Here is a 25,155-nt window from a genome sequence, read left to right on the forward strand (position 1 = left end):
GCTATTCAAACACACCGGGCGTTTCGGTGGGTCCCACCCCGTACCTCAGTGGCTGTCCGTCATTGGCTACCGCTAGCGTCTGCCGCTTCCAGGTGGGAACGCCAATTCCGCAAGCCACGTCAAAGCGGAAAATGCTTGCCGCTGCCGATGCCGCACGCCGTGCTGCCGCGCTCTAGTGGGAACCGGCCTTTACCAAATAACCCTGTGACGAAACGCACCGCTCTTCTTTGGATCTTCTCTATCTCCTCCGTCAACCCAATCTGGTACAGATCCCACACTGATGAGCAATACTCAAGTATAGGTCGAACGAGTGTTTTGTAAGCCACCTCCTTTGTTGATGGACTACATTTTCTAAGGACTCTCCCAATGAGTCTCGACCTGTTACCCGCCTTACCAACAATTAATTTTATATGATCATTCCACTTCAATTCGTTCCCCACGCACACTCCCAGATATTTTACAGAAGTAACTGCTACCAGTGTTTGTTCCGCTATCATATAATCATACAATAAAGGATCCTTCTTTCTATGTATTCGCAATACATTACATTTTTCTATGTAAAGGGTCAGTTGCCACTCCCTGCACCAAATGCCTATCCGCTGCAGATCTTCCTGCATTTCACTACAATTTTCTAATGCTGCAACTTCTCTGTATACTACAGAATCATCCGCAAAAAGCCGCATGGAAATTCCGACGCTATCTACTAGGTCATTTATATATATTGTGAAAAGCAATGGTCCCATAACACTCCCCTGTGGCTCGCCAGAGGTTACTTTAACGTCTGTAGACGTCTCTCCATTGAGAACAACATGCTGTGTTCTGTTTGCTACAAACTCTTCAATCCAGCCACACAGCTGGTCTGGTATTCCGTAGGCTCTTACTTTGTTTATCAGGCGACAGTGCGGAACTGTATCGAACGCCTTCCGGAAGTCAAGGAAAATGACATCTACCTGGGAGCCTGTATCTAATATTTTCTGGGTCTCACACGATCGCTGTTTCCGGTATCCATGTTGATTCCTACAGAGTAGATTCTGGGTTTCCAGAAACGACATGATACGCGAGCAAAAAACATGTTCTAAAATTCTACAACAGATCGACGTCAGAGATATAGGTCTATAGTTTTGCGCATCTGCTCGACGACCCTTCTTGAAGACTGGGACTACCTGTGGTCTTTTCCAATCGTTTGGTACCTTCCGTTCCTGTAGAGACTTTCGGTACACGGCTGTTAGAAGGGGGGCAAGTTCTTTCGCGTACTATGTGTAGAATGGAATTGGTATCCCATCAGGTCCAGTGGACTTTTCTCTGTTGAGTGATTCCAGTTGCTTTTCTATTCCTTGGACACTTATTTCGATGTCAGCCATTTTTTCGTTTGTGCGAGGATTTAGAACAGGCATTCGGCTTGGCACTCGTTGCTATAGTTGCTAGATGTCCTCCTTAGGGATATCGAGGCAAATTCTGATGTCCTCCCTCACATGGTGACATCAGCATGTATTATTCACGGGTCTGTCTGCGAGGCGTAGCTACTATCCAACTGAGTACACGGAATGAAATTCGCCCAGAATTGACACCCTGCTATGGCCATGTGCATTGTTTACTATCCTTTCCAGCTGCGCTGTGAAACTGCGCTGCAGCATCCCACCTTCATCCATCGGCTGCCAAAATTTACAATTCTGCATTTGCCCTCGATACCTGTATGAATATCAATTTGTGGCCAATTTGTATAACTACCTCTTGGTGACTCCTTTTTTGTCTTAGAATTGTCTAACAAACTGTACAAAGGAAGATGAAATATAGCACGGATTACAGAGCTCGAAGTCCATAAACTCAACAGGATCTGTATTAGAAGGTTTGCATAGCCCATACGTCAATAACAACAGTGATAAAAATACACAAATCGCTCTCCAAGAATGATCTACATTCAGTAAGCAGATTTCAGCATAATTAAATAGATCTTTTTACAGCCAAGTAGAAAATGTTTCAGAGATCAGCTGGCGATTTAAAAGAAAAAGTGCTGCGTTACCCCTTTCATTCGAGAAAGTGGAATCCTTCCGCTGTTATCATAAGTATTTTATGGGTCGCATTGTGAGGCAAACAGCAGCAAAAGAAGACTACTTTGCTAAACAAATTTTCCTCCTCACACAGTCACTGTCACACTCTACAATACGAAATTGAGCACTTCTTGTTCCTCGATCTAATACAAACAAATGAGCTGAGTAACCTAGTATGTGTTATATGAAGTAGAAGAGTAACTGCTGGTCTGTAACTTTGCTCTGTGACATGTGTGATGGTGTGAATTCTCACAGCTTTTTCTCCTCTCAGGCAGCGACAATGGCGACGGTTGGCGTCGAGACCATTACCAGCACTATGGGCTACTCACTGACTCTGCTCGGACTCCACCCAGAGTGGCAAGAACTGGCGCAGCGTGAGCTGGACGACTGCTTCGGAACTGGGGGCGACTACTTACGACACGTCACCATGGCAGATCTTGCACAGCTTAAAGTCATCGATGCCATTCTGAAGGTAGTCGTGGATTCAGTTAATTTTAATGATTCTTTCCTTGCGAAAATTTTAATAGTAAATTTCAAAGGTAGTTTTCCGCTAATTGTGGAGACAGTACACTACTGGCCATTAAAATCACTACACCAAGAAGAAATGCAGCTGATAAACCTGTATTCATTGGACAAATATATTATACTAGAACTGACATGTGATTACATTTTCACGCCATTTGGGTGCATAGATCCTGAGAAATCAGTACCCAGAACAACCACCTCTGGCCGTAATAACGGCCTTGATACGCCTGGGCATTGACTCAAACAGAGCTTCGATGGTGTGTACAGGTACAGCTGCCCATGCAGCTTCAACACGATACCACAGTTCATCAAGAGTAGTGACTGACGTATTGTGACGAGCCAGTTGCTTGGCCACCATTGACCAGACGTTTTCAATTGGTGAGAGATCTGAAGAATGTGCTGGCCAGGGCAGCATTCGAACATTTTCTGTATCCAGAAAGCCCCGTACAGGACCTGCAACATGCGGTCGTGCATTATCCTGCTGAAATGTAGGGTTTCGTAGGGATCGAATGAAGGGTAGAGCCACGGGTCGTAACACATCTGAAATGTAACGTCCACTGTTCAAAGTGCCGTCAATGCGAACAAGAGGTGACCGAGACGTGTAACCAATGGCACCCCATACCATCACGCCGGGTGATACACCAGTAAGGCGATGACGAATACACGCTTCCAAAGTGCGTTCACCGCTATGTCGCCAAACACGGATGCGACCATCATGATGCTGTAAACAGAACCTGGATTCATCCGAAAAAATGACGTTTTGCCATTCGTGCACCCAGGTTCGTCGTTGAGTACACCATCGCAGGCACTCGTGTCTGTGATGCAGCGTCAAGGGTAACTGCAGCCATGGTCTCCGAGCTGATAATCCATGCTGCTGCGAACGTCGTCGAACTGTTCGTGCAGATGGTTGTTGTCTTGCAAACGTCCCATCTGTAGACTCAGGGATCGAGACCAGGCTGCGCGTTCCATTACAGCCATGCGGATAAGATGCCTGTCATCTCGACTGCTAGAGATACGAGGCCGTTGGGATCCAGCACGGCGTTCCGTATTACCCACTGATTCCATATTCTGCTAACAGTCATTGGATCTCGACCAACGCAAGCAGCAGTGTCGCGATACGATAAACCGCAATCGCGAAAGGCTTCAATCCGACCTTTATCAAAGTCAGAAACGTGATGGTACACATTTCTCCTCCTTACACGAGGCATCACAACAACGTTTCACCAGGCAACGCCGGTCAACTGGTGTGTGTGTGTGAGAAATCGGTTGGTAACTTTCCTCATGTCAGCACGTTCTAGGGTTCGCCACCGGCGCCAACCTTGTGTGAATGCTCTGAAAAGCTAATCATTTGCATATCACATCATCTTCTCCCTGTCGGTTAAATTTCGCGTCTGTAGCACGTCATCTTCGTGGTGTAGCAATTTTAATGGCCAGTAGTGTATTTTATTGTTGGTTTTAACGCATGTCAACCATAAAAAATTAAGCAGTTTCAGCAATTATGGTCGTGACATATTACTTGTTCTTATCTCATCACACATTATCTACCTTATACATACTAAAAATTCTCATAATGATGTAATGATATGTGAACGATTATTAAATGCTCTGTCGTTTAATTACAACTTCAAAAAGAGTGCAAGTAACTGTATATAACGGATTCAGTACGCTGCAGTGCGTAAAACTTAAAGCGACACTAACTTCCGCATGATGTGCCTATAAATTTTGTAGGGAGCTCCCATGACAGGGAGTCTACTTAAAAGTGAGACTTTAGATGGGGATGTTCTGGCATCATATTCGCAACTCCGGTGGCTTTATTAATGGAGTGATGTCACCTCGACTCAGCGAGTCCGACCTATTAGTAAGCTCCGGCGTCGTCTCACTCTTTGCTATAGTCCCTCTCATGCATTCACTGTTACCTATCAGCAAAAAGTTCCAAGCCGATATAACAACGCTATTTCATCATGCTCTATACTCAACCTACATTTTTCAACAGTGAATATTTTGAGCAAATTGGAAGTGTTGCCACGGATAGTCCTCCCTCCCCTCTGGTAACAAACTTATCATAGATGACTCTGAGGAGAGGGCACTTGTTTCGGTAGAAAAACCAAAAGTGTAACTTGGACCAAACATAGAAAGAACTGCAACAGTATAGCACAGAAGGAAAAGAAATACACAATGAGAATAACAGAAATGACACTTTTAGTCAAATACTATGCGAGTAATTACTGTTGTTGTGGACATACATCTACACATAACAGGATTTTGTCAGAGGTCGCCATTATATGAAAAATCTGTAATCTTGGGAACAGTCGCTAACTGAAATGTCTTTACTTTATGGTATCGTAAAAAATCGAACCGTTACAGTAATTTACTCCTTCTCTTTAATTTGTTACTTGTCATCCTGAAGCATACATGGGATGAATGTGACAGTGGCTCTAGGAAAATACAACTAATAGCTTTACTGTCTTGAGTTCTTTCAACCAAATAATCAAAATATCTAATTTCAGTAATAAAAATTTTGTCGTACTCCACCACGAATGGATTAAAGGCGGAGATGCGAGAGTAATACAGGAATGATAATCTCTTAAACATTCAGTTCAAACAATTTTTTCACCACAAAAATTATGTACATCCACGTAAAGGGAATAAAAGAGTACTTATGAAGATTTTACATCGTTTTGATTATTACTTCATACGAGAGTTAAATTAAGTTTATCGCTGCACCAAAGTGAGTAGTGATGGGGGCTGGATGGTTGATTTGGGGGAGGAGACCGAACAGCAAGGTCATCGGTCCCGTCTAATGAGGGAAGGATGGGGAAGGAAATCAGCTGCGCCGTTTCAAGGGAACCATTCCGGCATCTGCCTGAAGTGATTTAGGAAAATCACGGAAAACCGAAATCAGGATGGTCGGAACATCATCCTCCCGAATACGAGTCCAAAGGAGGCCAGAATTGGTATGTAAATTCCATAATCACACCCCGTTTCATGCCTCAAGAAACAGAGATAAGCATTGCTTTCCACTGCCGATACCACTATGCAGCCCACTGCCAACTTAGCAGAGAGAATCGTAACTCAACATGGAGCCAGTGGCAAACGAAGAGAAATCTACTAAATTCCATAAAGTGAATGAAAAGAAAAATAATTTCCACGTGTAGGTACTACATACGTTTCGCAGATTTAGATCCGTCCGACAAACAATAAGGAACTGCAAATCAATGCTCTACGAACAACAAGCGATTGAGCATGCCACTGTAGGTACAAATAAACCCCATAACTTCCTGAATAAAATAAAACTGAAATTTAGTTCTGTGCACAAATATCCCATGAATACTGAAGGCATAAGTGTTTTCTGCGAAACTAACGGAAGAAGGAACTCAGTTTGGCTAAGACCACAAACCGCGAAAAATAAATTACACTACTCCGAAACGATGAGAAAGAGTTGACCATGTAACTATTTGTCTGCCCTGAAAACCAAGATCCATCCAATAATTAATAAGGAACTGCAATACGCTGTACTCAGAGCAACATATTATGTAACACGCCATGATTCACACAAAGAAACCCCGTTTGTTTCCGAAAGAAAAGTCAATTTAAATTTAGACAGCTTGGTAGAAATCACTCTCGCACTGAAGATGGAAGCATTTACTGAAAGTTAAATAAGGGCTAAATTTGGATCCTAAGGTTGCCAATGTGACATGCAAGCTAAGTGTAACCATGTACTTCCAAATCCCGAAAACTCAGGAAAAATATGCAGTTCAGCCGCATGCTTGTCACAATTACGATCCACGAATTTATTTTACACACTGAAAGCACTTTGATTTTAGTAACTGTATGAGAGAATGAAGTTTCCTTGTATTACATCTTACGTGGCGGGCAATTCACACATACACAAAGTACATGTTCTCAAATGCACAAGAAATAATAAATTCATCTCTGAAAGCTCTCCTGCAGTCACCAACATAATTTTCCCCAAATGTCCAAAATGGCACAAATAAAGATGGTTAAATGTTACGCAGTAGATACTTTCCAATACCTCCACTTGGTAGAATGTCTGGGGGACACCTGGTCAATCCTGAGCGAGTTAGCAGGTGAACAGAGTGCCTTCCACTTTCAGTGTGGAGTGGGCAGCCAAAGACGATCACAGTCACTCCTGCCAACTTAACTGTATACATGTTCAGGCACGCGATGTACGGTAATGGTAAATAGTTCTGCTTTCGGCCTTTCGACGGAAATTACTACTGTTCTTACAACTGCCCTAGCATACAGCAGATACTGGCTTCCCTTACAAACTTAACACTCACTCGTCTCATTAAAACTGAGTAATATGAAAAGGACATATGAAAGACACAGGGATCCAAATCTCAAGATGAATATACAGAATAAATCGACTCATTTCCTTCTCAGAGGCTTATTACCTTTGCAGACAGTTAGAAAGTGATAATGTGGAGCAGAATGACTTACAAGAGATGGCTCTGCTAGAGCAGTCTATTCACACCACAGCTTCCAAAAAGAAAATACGTCGGAAGTAGCTTTGCCGTGGAAGGATAGTTCAAAACATTTTCGAAAAAAAATCTTATTTCTTTCTTTCACAGTGCCCTCAAAACCGTAACAGATTTTAGAACTGTCTGAAGTGCATCACTTAGGGCTGTGAATGTAGGAACCAAGTATTAATTCTTTTAATCATACTTAAAGTACACTACAGTATGACAAAGAGGAAAAGAAACAATCCACACAGCGAAACTTATGAGGAAAATTTAACATATATGCATAAAGAGACATCATTTCAAACACATTTTATATAAACGAATTACGGAAGTCTTGTCACCAAGTAAGGTAAAATAAACTGACATTTCCTAGAATAGTATCTTGACACTCAAGAAAATCATTAATCTGGTCCGGAAAATGGACTAACGAAATCAAAAGGAAACACACGAAGTACTAGATATTACTACAACAAACTTCATTATAATACCCATCCTAAAAATGGAAACATTGAAAGCAAAGTGTATTAAATACATGACTACATAATGAAAAACAAAACTTTCACATGTATATGAAATGCAGTGAAAAACACACATCCAAATGTGACGGAAAGAAATCCATTGTCACATACAAAATTGCATAAAAGCCCCATCAAGAAGGAGCAAATAAATTGTGTAAATAGTAATTAAATAGCTAAAAATTTACATGAGCTCATAATAAATACAAATCATTGGTGTATACGAGGGTAAAAGATAATTAGATGCTTTTGAGTAAAGGAACAAGAAATTTTAATCATAAAGTGTAGCTAGTATTAGTTTCAGAGCTAGTGCATGCAGGAACAACAAAAATGTACTTATTGTGTATGCAAATGATGGCAATTGGTTTTACATACAAACGAAATGATTAGGAGAGCAATACCTTCACAAAACTGTTAATAAAAATGAGTCACAGTGCATAATATCGTGACTGCAAACGAAAACTACTTAAATAAATGTACTAGCATGATCAAATGAAATGTCGAATCACGCAAGCATGATTAAAGGTACACCAAAGCACAATTAAAGGTACTTAAATGTGTGGATAAATAATGACCACCATGTATCCCTGGCGATAAAATATTTGAAAAGCATACTGCGTACCAATGTTGATTAAAATGAAGCAAAATGTAATTATATAATCAATAATTTAAGGAGCTAGCTACGTAAGGTCGGTCCATATCAATCATCAAATTTCCAAAAATGTTAAGGTGTATGAATGATTAAAATTAACGCACTTGGCACATGGTACGTCAATAACATCAGAATACTGTAACAAATGCACACCTCCTGATATAACAAATCACTGCCTTTGGTACACTGATAGAAAAACCCACACATGTTCACACGAAGCCTAAGTTGCAGAGTATCCATACTTCACAGTTCAGTGTTCACTCACACTAGGTCACGGATGTATCACGGTGAAGATGGGCCATTGATTTCCAATGACAGCAATCAGCTTTGTCACACGCACTGCGCTTCATGACGTCTTCGTGGCCCAACTCACTTCATCCACCATCCAACAAGTAGTAGCAGTATGTCGAAATGGAGTGCATGTCAGACATAAGTGACATGTCGGCTCCTGTGTTTATTGCCCAAGACTGCCCATGACATGTACATCAGGAACATGTATTCTTCTCACCATCAGAATGATTTTTTTCCATCGGTGAGAGAGTTGACCATCATTAACCAGTGTTCTTGCCAGAATTTGCGTGCTGCCCATAAGAATGCATTCAGTATGAATCGCATTCATTGCAGACAAATAGTGAAGAATAAGAATAGCTCACATCATCCACTCAAATATCATTCATAGCACACATTTTACGTCCGTTATAGTACCTGTCTTCAATGCCATCACTGTCTAGTACTGTACAACACATATGTTTCATCATTACCATGACTGAATACCGTACAATAACCCGAACTACACACAAGCCTTCCTACCTTCCTAACACAAAAATCATGTGTGGAATAATAAGAGATCTCACTGTGCACAGGTTTCAAAATGTCATTGTAATGAAAAATAAAATAAAACCGGATTTGAAAAATTTTTGCGTTTCCTGTCTACATCTACATCTATATCTACATGGATACTCAGCAGATAACATTTATGTCTGGCAGAGGGTTCATCGAACCACCTTCACAATAATTCTCTATTATTCCATTCTGGAACATGGCGCGGAAAAAACAAGCACATATATCTTTCCGTGCCAGCTCCGATTTCCCTTATTTTATTACGCTGATGGTTTATCCCTATGTGGGTCTGTATCAACAAAATATTTTTGCATTCGGAAGAAAAAGTTGGCGATTGAAATTTCGTGAGAAGATCCCGCAGCATCGACAAACCCCTTTGTTTTAATGATGTCCACCCCACATCCTGTATCATCTCCATAAAACTCTCACCCCTATTTCTCGAAAATACAAAACGTGCTGCCCTTCTTTGGACTTTCTCGATTAATTACGTTAGTCCTACCTGGTAAGGATTCCACACCGCGGAGCAAAAGAGGATGGTCAAGGGTAATTTAGTCAGTCACTTTAATATACCTGTTACATCTAGTAATGTTCTGCCAATCAATTTGGGTTGTTATAATTGTAATTCCTAGGTATTTTGTTGAATTTACGGCGTTTTGATTTTACTGATTTATCGCGTAACCGAGGTTTAACAGATTCCCTTTAGCACTCATCAGGATGAAATCACACTTTTCATTATTTAGCGTCAGTTATCAATTTGGCACCATACATATATGTGTTATAAATCGCTTTGCAATTCGTTTTGATCTTCTGATGACCTTAGGCCTACTAGACGATAAAGCACAGCATCATCCTCAAACAACCTCAAATTATCTCCTGAATCGTTTATACAGATTAGGACCAGCAGAGGGCCTACAACACTACCTTGGAGAACGCCAGAAACCACGTCTGTTGTACTCGATGACTTTCCGTCGATTACTACGAGTTATGAGCGCTTTGACAGGATATCACGTATCCAGTCGCATAACTGAAACGATCTTCCTTAAGCACGCAGTTTGATTACAAGCTGCTTGTGTGGTACGATGTCAGAAACCTTCTGAAAATCTTGAAATACGGAATAAGTCTGAAATTTCTTGTCGACAGCACTCAACACTTCGTGTGAGTAAAGAGCTAGTTGTGTTTCACAACAACAATGTTTTCTAAATCCGTGTTGACTATGTATCAACAGACCGTTCTGCTGTCACAAAATTCTGCTGCATATCGACGTTAATGATATGATCCTGTATTTTAGTGGATTACTCCTACTGCCTTTCTTGAATATGGGTGTGACCTGTGCAACTTTCCAGTCTTTTGGTACGGTTAATTTGTCGAACGACAGTCGTATATGATAGTTAAGTATGGAGCTACTGCATCACCATACTGTGAAAGGAGCCTAATTGGTATACAGTCTGGACGGGAAGAATTGCTTTTATTGACTTAAGTTGCATCACTACTCCGAGTGTATCTACTTCTAAGTTACTCATGTTAGCAGCTGTGCTTAATTCGAATTCTGGAATGTTTACTTCGTTTTCTTTGGTGAAGGAATTTCAGGAGGCCGTGCTTTGTAGCTCTGCTTTAGCAGCAATGTCATCAACAGTATTTCCATTAGTATCGCGCACAGAAGTCATTGATTGTGCCATTCCGCTAGCACACTTTACATAGGACCAGAATCTCCCCGGATTTTCTGCCAGATTTCGTTATGGAAACCATTATAAGCATCTCACATTGAAGTCCACGCTAAATATCGAGGTTTCGTAAAAGGTCGCCATCGTGGGGATTTTGCGTTCGTTTAAATTTGGCATGCCTTTTTCGTTGTTTCTGCAACAGTGTTATGACTTATTTTGTGTACTACGTGGGATCGGCTCCACCGTTTGTTATTTGGTATAAATCTCTCAGTTGCTGTCGATACTATTTCTTTGAATTGAAGCCCATCCCGTCTACACTCACCGTGTTAATTTGGAAGGAGTGGAGATCGTCTCTCGGGAAGACGTCAAGCGAATTTTTATCTGCTTTTCTGAACAGGTCTATTTTTCAGTTATTATTGGTTTTTCCGTCATATGCTTAACGAAATTTAATTAAAGAGACTTTTACATCATGTTCTTTTCGCTTTTATTTATAAAGCATCTTTCGTGGTCATTCTGCAAATTGGTTACATATGTTGGTACATTTTTGGTTGCTTTAGTTTAAAAACAGCGTTTTCTTTTATACAGTTGGAGTGTAATTTACTTACGGTGTTTCTGCCTCAAATGCGATCTGTACTGGAGTTCAGTTCCAAAAATTAATGGCAGCTTAATTCAGGAAGTGTTTCAAGAATACGGCAGCTACGGTTTTCCCTGTAGCTTTTCATAAGAGCACACGAGTAACGGATTTTTGTCATTTCAGTATCAACAAAAATACATCAAAATCTTACGTAAATTCGTGGGATAGATCGAAACAAGTCTGTCACAGCCAAGTGGAGGATAGCAGCATATGACACAGAAGGAGATTTCGCCTTCTGACATGCTTTGAGGTCATGCATACTTCTGTCAACCGGCGAATTCTTTTCAGCATATTGCTGTAATATCATGCTTCCCTCAGTTCGTTAAAATGTTTGCAGCCATCAAAGTATGCATGGCTGAGGTGAATATACCACGCAGTCCTATTGATCAGATCATAGGAAATAACTAACGGCCATCGATAATCCCCCAAAACTCGGTGTTCGAATAGGATATCATTAATTACTATAAAGTACTGTCATAAAGCCACATTTCATATGTGGGTAGAAAACCGCACTCAAATGGATTCCAGCATATCAGTTGAAAGTAAACACCTGCAGTGACTAAACAGAGACGTCTTTGGAAGAGTAGCATGAACATGCAACATGCGAGTAAGGACAATCATGACCACCGATCGGGTCTGTATTATTACGTTACACACAGAAGGCTTGGCGATTATGAAAGCTGCGCGACGTATGCCGGAGTCAAGGTGACGTGGTTTGGACACAGAACAGGCAATACGAAGAAGCGAGGTCCATTATCACACTGAATGCGAGGTCCCCTGCGGACATAAATTCGTGGTAGCGAGTTCACTATACTTTCAAATTATTCTGTGCCAATCTCTTAATACCGCCGTGATTCTTCTCGCGGGTAGTTTTTGAGGTTTGTTTTGGTAGCATTGGCACGAAAACAGGTGATAGTTCCGAGTATGGATGAATTGGAATGGGGTTCCTTGATTTTGATGACGATGGAGCCTCTCCTGGAATTAAGTTTGGTAGTGCTGGTAGGTATTGTTAAATGTGACAGAGGAGTGTTTTGGCGGTTAGGAATTTGGTTGGTTGATTTGGGGAGAGGGGACCAAGCAGCGAGCTCATGAGTCCCATCGGATTAGGGAGGGATGGGGAAGGTAGTCGGCCGTGCCCTTTCAAAGGAACCATCCCGGAATTTGCTCGGAACGATTTAGGGAAATAGTGGAAAACTTAAATCAGGGTGGCTGGACACGGGTTTTAACCGTCGTTCTCCCGAATGCGAGTCCAGTGCATCACCTCGCTGGTTGTAGGAGTTTGGGGTCACATCTAATCAATAAAAAGGAAGAGCAAGGGTTTTTCGGTACTTTGATGATTTCGACCTGTATGTCGCCAGTGTCTGAAAGAGTTAGCTGGATCTTTTCGGTTTCACCCTCATGTTCACCTCTACTGGGTCTTTTGTTAGTTTTCGTGATAGGTTTAGGCTGTGCTTGAGGTGAGTTTACCGTAGAGAATGCTTACCTGCAGACATCGTTGTACGGCTTGTAGCTATTGTTGCTGGTCGTGTGATTGCTTATGGTGATGGTGTGATTAATGCAATTGCTGGTGATGTTGTGGCTGTGGAAGCTGCTGGCGATGATGCGACTGGTGCTGCGATTTCTGCTGGTGATGATACCGTTGGCTGGGCGGTCGATGTCGCCATTGTTGGTTCTGGAGTGCTGTGGAAACATCCTGCCTAAATCTGACAGCTAGTCATTGACCATGTTGTTGTCCAGATAGGTGGCAGCATTGTGAAGATTGCTGGTGCTGTTGCAGTAGCAGGAGTTCTTAGGAGTGTACTCATTCTGATAGTTTGGTTGGTGCAATAGGACCCGGCGATGGAGGTAGAGTCCGTCCACGGCAGGAGATGACAACTCGGGGTCGGTGTGGTGAATATCTCTGGCTGTGAATCCAGCGGTGGCGATAGTACCCTGATGCGCTAAGAGAGGGATTTTAACTAACAGATTTCGAATCTGGAAGAGTAGCTTCTAGCACTTTGAGAATTAACGCTACCTTTGTGTGTGCTGACAGGCTGCTGGTACGCCGGCTGTGACTTCGTGTTTGTTGCTCGCTACTCAACCTCGCGATCACTGAGTTATACGCAGCCATCTCTAGTGTGTTGTCAGTTGTTCTTATTTCAGTCGCTTCTTTGATTATACTACTCCAGAAGCCGTTAATGCGAGCCATGACAGATGTACCGCCAAATTTGTCTGGTGACCATGGCATAGAGTATGCTCAGACAAAGCGGTTTTTGGGAGGTAAAGTGCACACTTTTGTCCAACGTCACATTTCCGCACTGTGAGAGTATTTTGTAAGTCCCTGACGCCTCTTTAACCAGACTCAGTAGTTGCAAGATTGCCGACGAAAAACTAAAGATAAATTTATTTTGTATGTCTTCAGCACGCGGCTTATCCGAAACGCAGCCACAGAATGGCAGATATGAAAACTTTTTTTCTAGCTCCTCACTGCGATTCTTATTTGCGATCCCTTTAGTTATACGCTGATGGTTGTAACTGTTGACCGTCGTTCCTGAAGCTCTTGCGTAGGTGCTCAGTTCGTGTGGCAGCTAATCAGCGCTTGAAATGTTTCTTCAGCGATGTACCAGCGTTTTTATGAGGGAGAGCTTTTGCTCTAGGAGATCGCGATGACGAACCGTTGTGAATAGCTTCTCTGTAGGCACTGTAACTAAGGCATGCGTTTCGTTTAGCGATGGACGATCACATGGAAGAAGAGCAAGCCATCGCCATTTTCTACTTCTGCAGTGAACTCGAGGATCTGGGATCCCGAAAAAGTAGGACAAACGGAAGACATCGGAGTAGTTCACAATGGTACAGCTACATTTTCTACGGGTAGGCTGTCAACACGCGAGTTTCCGAAGTACGCGCGCAGTAAACTGGGAATTCCTGGAGAGAACTCGTTCTTTCCGCGAAACACTGTTGAGAAATGTTCTAGTAAGTTACGGGAATGCACTCGGCTGACATCTTCCACAACCATCAGTATTTCATCATGTGCATAGGCTGCCATTTGCCTTGAAAACAGCAGGTCGTGCACCTGTCGGTACACCGGTGGCTGTCGAAGACGTCACCTGACTGCATTCCTGTGAGTTATTTCAACAGTTTACGTGCCGAGAGGTACTCAGCCCGATCGAGTTGGTCCCAACATTCTCGATTTTGTATAAATGCGGGGAGTTAGGTCGCCTGGAGGTAGGGTAAACTCACCCTTCTGCTCTTCGAACCACGCAGATACACTGCGAGCTGTGTGACACGTTGCATTGTCCTGCTGGTAGCTGCCATCGTGCCGAGGAAAAACAGTCTGCATGTAGAGGTGCAGATGGTCCCCAAGGATAGATAGTTACTTGTATTGATCCACTGTGCCATCCAGAATGATTAGATCACAAAGGCAAAGCAACGAAAACATTCCACAGACCATAAAGTGCCCTCCTCCGTCCTAGATTCTTCCGATAATTGTTGCAGGGTATTTGCTTTCAGAGGTTTCGCGCCATACACACCAACCAGCATCTATCATGTCGCCACTCAGCGGACGTACAATTGCGGTACTGGAGTGCAAATTCCAGCCTTCGTCGCCGATGAACAGCAGTCAGCATGGATACATGAACCAGGGACATGCTGCAGATGTCCATACACAGCCACGATCCCTGAACAGTGGTTCAGGAGGCACTGTTGGTAGCCCCTTGGTCCATCTCGGCAGTCAGCTGCTGAACAGTTTCACTCCAGTTCGCCTGTACACATCTCCGTAGCCGTCGTTCGTCCCTGTCGTCTAGGTAGGGATGCCAACAAGCTGCCAGTTAAAACCGACACCAGTACAGGGTGTTTATAAATGAATATCGGGGTTTCAACGATTTATAATATTTATTACACTAAACTTGCAGTTATAAATGATATGTCAAATGAAAGAGCAACTCAAACAGTTGTGTTTGGCATCAGTGCGCATAGCGAAGTACGCGACTGGGGTTGAACTTCACTGTACCCAAGTGCTGGATAGGCCGTAAGGGGCCCAATGACAGGTCTTGCTTTGCATGGCCTCCACGTTCACCTGACCTAACGCCATGCGATTTTTCTTATGGGGCTTCATCAAGGATCGTGTGTACGTGCCTCCGCTACCAGCAGACCTCCCTGAATTACGAAACCGGATTGAAGCAGCTGCTGCTACAATCACTGAAGACACACTTATCAACGTAAGGCAACAACTCGGCTATAGACTTGTGTGCGGTGTGACAAATGGTGCTCACATTGAACATTTCTAAGGTTCTTGGTAAAACTGTGAGTTGCTCTTTCATTTGACATATCATTTATAACTGTAAGTTTAATATAATAAATATTGTAAAGGGTTAAAACCCCGATATTCATTTATAAACACCCTGTATTTTAGTTCTGCATAACCGGCATTTTTCGGTATTTATTTGGTCTCAGATATAACGGATCTTCTGTAGTTTTTACTATTAACCGAGTAAAAAACCCTAAAAATCCATTAGCAATAGCAGCAGTGCTAAAATTTCTCGTTGTTAAATAAACTAAACTAAACGCCTCCCGAAAAGGCCATGAAGGCCCAGCAGCACAGACTGGCCGCCGTGTCATCCTCAGCCCATAGGCGTCACTGGATGCGGATATGGAGGAGCATGTGGTCAGCAAAACCGCTCTTCCGACCGTATGTCAGTCTCGGAAACCGGAGTTGTTAAAATAGCCTTTCTTTAAAAAAGGAGTAATTCTTATTCATAAAATTTGCATTCGTTTGAAGTATTGCGTTATTATAGAAAATGGAAAAAGTGATCAGTGTTATTTTAATAACAGTGCTGACAGAAATGAGGAACAATTAAATGGCATAACAATTGGTACAGCATTGCTGAGGCAATAATGACCTGTTGTGGTGTGTCGTGGCTTAAGGCACGCGTGTACGTGCAGTGAGCAAGATCTACCGCTACCTGGTCTATAAAATTGTTTCTAGGTGTCGTAGCGGGACATCCGCTGTGTTGCAAAACGGCACCAACGCTACGCTTACAAAGTGACATAGCAGTGAAGTACATGCTTCATTTGCCTTAAAAGGTTAAAGATTTGCCTGTTATTTATACGAATTAGTAAAAGGAGAAGAAAATTATTTTAACAGTAATAAAGTAAAAACACAACAACAGTTCATTCAAAGTATACAATAAAAACCGAAGGTAGCACATCTGTTGTCTGTGTCTATATAATGCCACTATCAGCTTGTAGCCCTTGAAGACGGACACATTAACACGAAAAACAGAGTTCTTCAGCCTCAGTTTTCATTCTTTAGCACTGACTATTCGTAATTTCCAAATAACCGTATGAACCCCGATTACAACACAATTTCTGAGCAGAGCTTAAAAAAATTTGAACCAACAGGCGAATACCACAGATTTTTTTGTAGTATTCAACCACTTTCACTTTTCGATAAAAGCAGTGAACGGTGGACGGAATAAGTTTTCTTTTATCTGCCTGTTAAATTTAATGTTTTGATTCTTTATACAGTGGAGAGCCAAGGAAACTGGTACACCTGTTCAATATCGTGTAAGGCGCCGCGAGCACTCAGAAATGCCGCAAGACGACGCGGCATGCATTCGACTAAAGTCTGAAGTAGTGCTGGAGTGAAGTGACACCACTCTTACGGATTTATGGACAGCCCTGCAGGATCCTGCGTGGCAGTCCATAAATCCGTAAGAGTACGAGGGCATGGAGATTTCTTCTGAACAGCACATTGCAAGGATTCACAGATACGACGTCTCCATACTCGTACACGTCCATCCGCTCGATGTAATTTGAAACAAGACTCGTCCGACCAGGCAACATGTTCCAGTCGTCAACAGTCCAATGTCGGTGTCGATGGGCCCAGACGAGGCGTAAAGCCTTCTGTCATGCAGTCATCAAGAGTACAGGAGTGGGCCTTCAGCTCCGATAGCCCATATCGATGATTTTTCGTTGAGTGGTTGGCATACTAACACTTGCTAATGCGCAGCATTGAAATCTGCAGCAATTGGGACTTCTGTCACGTCAAACTATTCTGTTCAGTCGTCGTTGGTCCCGTTCTTGGAGGATCTCTTGCCGGCCGCAGCGATGTCGAAGATTTGATGTTTGACAGGATTCCTGATATTCACGGTACACTCGTGAAATGATCGTGAGGGAAAATCTCCACTTCATCGGTACCCTGGAGGCGTTGTGTCCCATCGCTCGTGCGCCGACTATCCCACCATGTTCAAATTCACTTAAATCTTGATAACCTGCCATAGTAGCAGCAGTAACCAGTCTAAAAACTGCGCCAGACACTTGTCTTATAGAGGTGTTAACGACGGCAGTGCTGTATTCTGCCTGTTTACATATATCTGTATTTGAATACGCATGCCCATTCCAGTTTCTTTGGCGCTTCAGTGTATATTGAAAGAGAGAGTCAAAATTTTTCAATCTTTCTTTGATTTTTACTTTTATTAGTGGAAATAACAGGAATGAAAAACCGAAAAATCGATTATTTCAAAAATCGGTTATCTTCAGCGGTTTTAGCAGTCAGGTTAAATTATCGTGGAAATAGACCGATATAACCGAAAAGCAGCTGTTTCAGCGATTATCGCCATTCCCAGTCTATGGCCCATGGTGCACCACAGTTGCCTCGGTGCCGCTTTTGGGGGTCGAGCGGTTCTAGGCGCTACAGTCTGGAACCGCGCGACCGCTACGGTCGCAGGTTCGAATCCTGCCTCGGGCATGGATGTGTGTGATGTCCATAGGTTAGTTAGGTTTAAGTAGTTCTAAGTTCTAGGGGACTGGTGACCTTACAAGTTAAGTCCCATAGTGCTCAGAGCCATTTGAACTGGTTTTGGGTACCGCCATTTTGTCATGTACGGTATACTTCAACCACGGTGGCACAAATACAGCCGTTTCCGAACTGTTTCGGGCCTCTGCCCGAAAGCCAATGATCGTGCCGGTTTGGACTTCAAATAAGTCGCACCGTTTCCGCATTACGATGACGACTGCACTGTTTTCCACGTCACCCCGACACGTTATATATACCCTCCACTGCTAGGGCTGCAACCCGCCGTCTGCGAGTGAATATTGGACATTCATGTTAAACATAGGCGGTAGTCACGTCAATGGGACAGGACCGTGGAAATCGCAACTGAAGAGTATCCAGTGTTAAACATTGTTTTTAAGTTTCTTGTCAATTTCATGGTTTAGTTTGCAACTGCTCTTTCCTCCACAACTTTGCTAAACTAATTTATTTAAAGATACACTGATGAGCCGGAACATTATGCTCACCTGCTTAATAGGTTGTTTGTCTGTCACAGGCCCCCACAACCGCACGAGCGGTCGACTGTGAAGAGGGGACAAATTGAATAGCTGGGCGGCGGCCATTAGAGTGGTATACTGACGCGCGGAGTTCGAATGTTTATACATCGCTTTTGGTTATACAATGCCTTCCCTTGAGTTAGGTCGCAAACATATTGCCTCATTTAAATACGTTACTACAGTAAACTTTTTAATTTATGAACAAACAGCAACTAGTCACTGTTAATGAATTTATCTTACGTACTATATGGAATCTGCCGTAGCTAAAAGTTATGTACTGGACCCCTAGCATTTTTCGTAGTTCATTTACGATAGATGTACGCAAAATGCATCAAAATACTCGAAGATTTGCCCACTATATTAATAGATATTTTCTGACTCTACCTTGCTTTAGATTTTATGACGAGAAGTGCGTTGTATATGGCATAGTGCTTTGGCAACTCACAACCAAATTATCAAGTTTCAACCTAACCTAGACCATGAAAACACTACCGATAAGCCAACTTTCTTCAAAATGATCAGAACATGTAAAATGGTATTCTGTCGGTCGGAAATCTTGCTTCCTGACAGCGTGCAACCATTTTTGTAACAGCTGTGGTTTTGAGAAAGGAAACCTGCAAATAGATGCACAGACATTATGCTAATACCGTGTTACAAAAACATTTATTAAGCAAGCGCACTGACATACAAAACAACTTAAAATATTCACATACCTGTGAAATGTAATATTCGTTCCTTTCTCGAATTTATTTGTACAATTAATCGCTGCACAACTCTTCACCATTGTACTTCTTTTGATTGGAATGTACAGACAGTAGAATTACGAGTAACAAATACTGTATGTACGCCCCAACAAATATAAAACGTTGAATCAGGGTCTTCATAAACAACAATACTACACAACACATCAGACTACAACCACTATAATGGCGTCCAGCCGAAGGTTCAAATTATCCCGCGACTGCAGCGCCATCAGTGAGTCTAGTTATTTTTTACAAGGTCTTTGGTCTGTCATCACTAATTCTGTGTATCAGGGACCCGCCGGTTTGTAGGTAGGTTTATGGAAGTGTGTGGCACTAGATTTCTACGCACAGGTCACGTTATTCGTATAAATAACGGGCCGCTGATTTGCAGCGACCCCGATGGGTTCAATAGGATTTACATCAGGCGAATTTGGCCGCCGAGACAACACTGTGAGTTCACTATAATGCTCCTCAAACCACGGTAGCGCGGTTTTGGTTGCGAGACGGGGACCATTATACTGCTGAAGTATGACACCACCTGCCGGCCGCTGTGACCGAGCAGTTCCAGGCCTTTCAGTCCGGAACCGCGCGACAGCTTCGGTCGCAGGTTCGGATCCTGCCTCGGGCATGGATGTATGTGATGTCCTTAGGTGAGTTAGCTTTAAGAATTTCTAAGTTCTAGGGGACTGATGACCACAGATGTTAAGTCCCCTAGTGTTCAGAGCCATTTGAACCATTTTTGGGGGGACTGATGAGCTCAGATGTTAAGTCCCTTAGTGCTCACAAGGGAACCTCCCCATCGCACCCCCCTCAGATTTAGTTATAAGTTGGCACAGTGGATAGGCCTCGAAAAACTGAACACAGATCAATCGAGAAAACAAGAAGAAGTTGTGTGGAACTATGAAAAAATGAGCAAAATATACAAAATGAGTAGTCCATGCGCAGATAGGTGGCAACATCAAGGATACTCTGAACGTAAGAGCGCCGTGGTCCCGTGGTTAGCGTGTGCAGCTGCGAAACGAGAGGTCCTTGGATCAAGTCTCCCCTCAAGTGAAAAATTTTTCTTTATTTTCGCAAAATTATGATCCGTCCATTCGTTCATTGACGTCTCTGTTCACTGTAATACGTTTAGTGTCTGTGTTTTGCGACCGCACCGCAAACCCATGCGATTAGTAGACGAAACGACGTGCCTCTCCAATGGGAATCGAAAACATTTGATCGCAAGGTCATAGGTCAACCGATTCCTCCACAGGAAAACACGTCTGATATATTCTATACGACACTGGTGAGAGCATGTGCGTCACATGACAGGAATATGTTGTCGACCCACCCAACTTGTACACTTGGCGAATGGGTAAAAACATTCTTCTACATTGCCCGATTTAGGTTTTCTTGTGGATGTTAGAATTACTCCCAAAAAAGTGATGAAAACATAAGAGTTTGTCACATAAACTGCAACAAATGAATCCAACAGTTTCACAGTCGCACAATTTTCCCTGTGCTCTGTCAAAACATGTTTTTAACGTTTTCAAATTTTTCCGTGTGTAGACCGTCAAATCCTGCATATGTCCAAGCAAATCTGAACATGTCCTGGAATTTTGGAGAGCGAATTTGATTATGTGTGAGTGCCTGAATTTTGATAACTGTCTGAAAATAAAAAATTAAATTTTACGCTCGAAGGAAGACTTGAACCAAGTACCTCTCGTTCTGCAGCTGCACACGCTAACCACGGGACCACGGCGCTACTGGCCTCGCAGAACCCTTGAGTTGCTTATCTTTTTCATAGTTCCACACAACTTCTTCCTATTTTCTCGATTGATCTGTGTTCCGTTTTTCAAGGCCTATCCACTGTGCCAACTTATAACTAAATCTGAGGGGGGTGCGATGGGGAGGTTCCCTTGTCAGAGCCATTTGAACCATTTGATGACACCGGGAAAGAAATCAAGAATGAGGGGATACAGGTGGTTCGCAGCTGTCAACGTCTGTGAGATTACTACCACAGCTTCCATGTAAGCACAGGAATGTCTCCCGCACAACAACACTGCTCTCACCAGCCTGCGTTCGTGGCTCGCTGCATGTTTAGAGCCTCCATTCACCTCGATGACAGCGTTCGTGGAGACGACCTAGTATAGCAAAAATGTGATTCACCCAAAGTGCCGACACGTTTCCATTGATCGACGGTCGAATTCCGATGGTATTCGTAACTGACTGCAATCGTAATTGACGATGTCGTTGGATCAACATGTTAACACGTACGGGCGGTCCGCTGTGGAGCTCCATGTTCAACGAAGAAACATCAACGGTGTTCTCCGAAACACTCATGTGTGCACCAGCATTGTGCTCTTTCGGCAGAGATGCCACTGATCACCTTCTATCCTACTTTACAGAGCAGACAAACCCCACGTTCTGTGATGAGTCGTGGACATCCAACCATTTACTTCCTAGTGATAGTTTCACTGTCTTTCTTCCTCTTTCCACAGATGCTCAAGTCAGTAGCACTTCAACATTCGACCAGTTTCGCATCTTTCGAGATAATCGTTCATAGGCTTTGTGTAACAATGATGTGCCCTTTGTCAAAGTCACTTGTTGTTGTTGTTGTGGTCTTCAGTCCTGAGACTGGTTTGATGCAGCTCTCCATGCTACTCTATCCTGTGCAAGCTTCTTCATCTCCCAGTACCTACTGCAGCCTCCATCCTTCTGAATTTGCTTAGTGTATTCATCTCTTGGTCTTCCTCTACGATTTTTACCCTCCACGCTGCCCTCCAATGCTAGATTTGTGATCCCTTGATGCCTCAGAACATGTCCTACCAACCAATCCCTTCTTCTAGTCAAGTTGTGCCACAAACTCCTCTTCTCCCCAATTCTATTCAATACCTCCTCATTATTTATGTGATCTACCCATCTAATCTTCATCATTCCTCTGTAGCACCACATTTCGAAAGCTTCTATTCTCTTCTTGTCTAAACTACTTATCGTCCATGTTTCACTTCCATACAGGGCTACACTCCATACAAATACTTTCAGAAACGACTTCCTGACACTTAAATCTATACTCGATGTTAACAAATTTCTCTTCTTGAGAAACGCTTTCCTTGCCATTGCCAGTCTACATTTTATATTCTCTCTACTTCGACCATCATCAGTTATTTTGCTCCCCAAATAGAAAAACTCCTTTACTACTTCAAGTGTCTAATCTAATTCCCTCAGCATCACCCGACTTAATTCGACTACATTCCATCATCCTCGTTTTGCTTTTGTTGCTGTTCATCTTATACCCTCCCTTCAAGACACTGTCCATTCCGTTCAACTGCTCTTCCAAGTCCTTTGCTGTCTCTGACAGAATTACAATGTCATCGGCGAACCTCAAAGTTTTTATTTCTTCTCCATGGACTTTAATACCTACTCCGAACTTTTCTTTTGTTTCCTTTACTGCTTGCTCAATATACAGATTGAATAACATCGGAGAGAGGCTACAACTCACTCCCTTCCCAACCACTGCTTCCCTTTCATGCCCCTCGACTCTTATCACTGCCATCTGCTTTCTGTACAAACTGTAAATAGCCTTTCACTCCCTATATTTTACCCCTGCCACCTTCAGAATTTGAAAGAGAGTATTCCAGTCAACATGCTAGAAACGTAGATTTGCCTTTCCTTAATATTTCTTCTAAGATAAGTCATAGGGTCAGTATTGCCTCACGTGTTCCAATATTTCTATGGAATCGAAACTGATCTTCCCCGAGGTCGGCTTCTACCAGTTTTTCCATTCGTCTGTAAATAATTCGCGTTAGTACTGTAAATAATTCGCGTTAGTATTTTGCAGCCGTGGCTTATTAAACTGATAGTTCGGTAGTTTTCATATCTGTCAACACCTGCTTTCTTTGCGATTGGAATTATTATATTCTTCTTGAAGTCACTTACCTCAGTGGATTTCCCCATTTGTAGCCCACATCTTCCCCCGTCCACGTCTGCTTTTGCCAACGCGTCATGAGCCCACAACGCCACCAAGTGGTATCCAACGTAGCGGTGTTCAGGGTCATAAAGTTTTGCCTTACTAACGTATAAACTTCTTGAATGCTGTTTCAGAGGTCCTGACCGCAATGATATCCTGCCCATGTTTGGTTGGCTGTAGCTGCCCTCTTTCTTGTTGGCAGGAGACTGGGCGACTTTTCACGACGGTGCCCTGCATGCTGTACGTGGCGGCCGAAGATGTGCCGCTGGCTGGTGGCCGGTACATCGCAGCCCGAGGCACCACGTTGCTGATCGCCTACTACCTCATGCACCGTCACCCCGACCTCTTCCCGGAGCCGGACAAGTTCGACCCCGGCCGGTTCCTGGAGGGCGGCAGCGCCGAGTCCAGGAAAGCTTATAGCTACGTTCCATTCGGTATCGGTTCGCGCAAGTGCGTGGGGGAGCGGTACGCAGTTTTGCAGATGAAGGTCGTCCTAGCGACGGTTCTGCGCCGCTACCGTATACTGCCTGGAACGAGCAGGGAGGAGCTGGAAGACAGTGTGGTTTCAATGGTATCACAGCCAGTCACTGGGTTTCGAGTTACTTTCATCCCACGAGATAACATTCCTTCCAGTTCTGTCTGAGAGAAGACTGTGTTGGAAAAGTTATTTACACGAGTCACTCCAAAAGAAATGCACACTATTTTTTTTAAAATCCATCTTTTGTTCTACACGTTTGAAAGTTTTACAGTGTGTAGATACATCGTTTAGGAACAATATTTTCATTTCTCCACACAATTTCCATCCCTCTCAACTGCCTTACGCCATCTTGGAACCAGCGCCTGTACACCCGCACAGTAAAATTCTGGACCAACCTGTTGGAGCCACTTTTTGGCAGCGTGCAAAAGGGAGTCATTATCTTCAAACCTCCTTCCACGAAGAGAGTCTTTCAGTTTCCCAAAGAGATGATAGTCACATGGAGCCAGGTCAGGACTGTAAGGCGGGTGTCTCAGTGTTGTCCATCCCAGTTTTGTGATCGCTTCCATGGTTTTTTTACTGACATGTGGCTGTGCATTGTCGTGCAACAGCAAAACGTCCTGCTTTTACCGATGTGGTCGAACACGACTCAGTCGAGCTTGAAGTTTCTTCAGTGTCGTCACATATGCATCAGTATTTATGGTGGTTGCACTTGGCATGATGTCCACAAGCAAGAGTCCTTCGGAATCGAAAAACACCGTAGCCATAACTTTTCCAGCAGAAGGTGTGCTTTTTTTTTTCTTGGGTGAATTTTCATGATGCCACTCCATTGATTGCCTCTTCGTCTTTGGTAAAAAATGATGGAACCCTGTTATCACCCATCACAATTCTTCCAAGAAATTCATCTCCACCATTCTCGTACTGTTCCAAAAGTTCGCTGTATACCGTTTTTCTTCTTTCTTTGTGAGCCACTGTCAACATCCTGGCAACCCACCTGGCACAAATCTTTTTTAACGCCAACACTTTCAGTATACTGCAAACACTTCCTTCCCCTATCCCAACGTAGCGTGAAAATTCGTTCACTGTGATGCGTCTGTCAGCAGTTACCAATTCGTTAACTCTCTGCACATTGTCTGGAGTGTGTGCAGTGCGAGGCCTGCCGCTGCGAGGACAATCCTCAATATTGCCGTGCCCGCTTTCATCACGTTGTACCTGCTTGCTCACCGAATAACTGTACTGCGATCGACAGCAGCATCTCCATACACCTTTTTCAACCTCTTGTGGATGTTTCCCACTGTCTCGTTTTCACAGCACAGGAATT

At 43.1% G+C, this 25,155-nt stretch overlaps 1 protein-coding gene across 1 annotated transcript in view; it reads left to right on the plus strand.

The window, feature by feature from the left end:
• LOC124803426 (cytochrome P450 4g1-like) overlaps window positions 1-24,002 on the plus strand; it is a 126,996-nt gene extending 102,994 nt beyond the window's left edge. Inside the window, exons 5-6 of the mRNA XM_047264609.1 lie at window positions 2,320-2,520; window positions 23,562-24,002. Of these exons, the coding sequence (XP_047120565.1) occupies window positions 2,320-2,520; window positions 23,562-24,002 (642 nt within the window). The remainder of the gene's footprint in view (window positions 1-2,319; window positions 2,521-23,561) is intronic.
• Window positions 24,003-25,155: the final 1,153 nt, after the last annotated feature.

This window comes from Schistocerca piceifrons, chromosome 6 (assembly GCF_021461385.2).
Source record: "Schistocerca piceifrons isolate TAMUIC-IGC-003096 chromosome 6, iqSchPice1.1, whole genome shotgun sequence".
Taxonomy (NCBI): Eukaryota; Metazoa; Arthropoda; class Insecta; order Orthoptera; family Acrididae; genus Schistocerca; species Schistocerca piceifrons.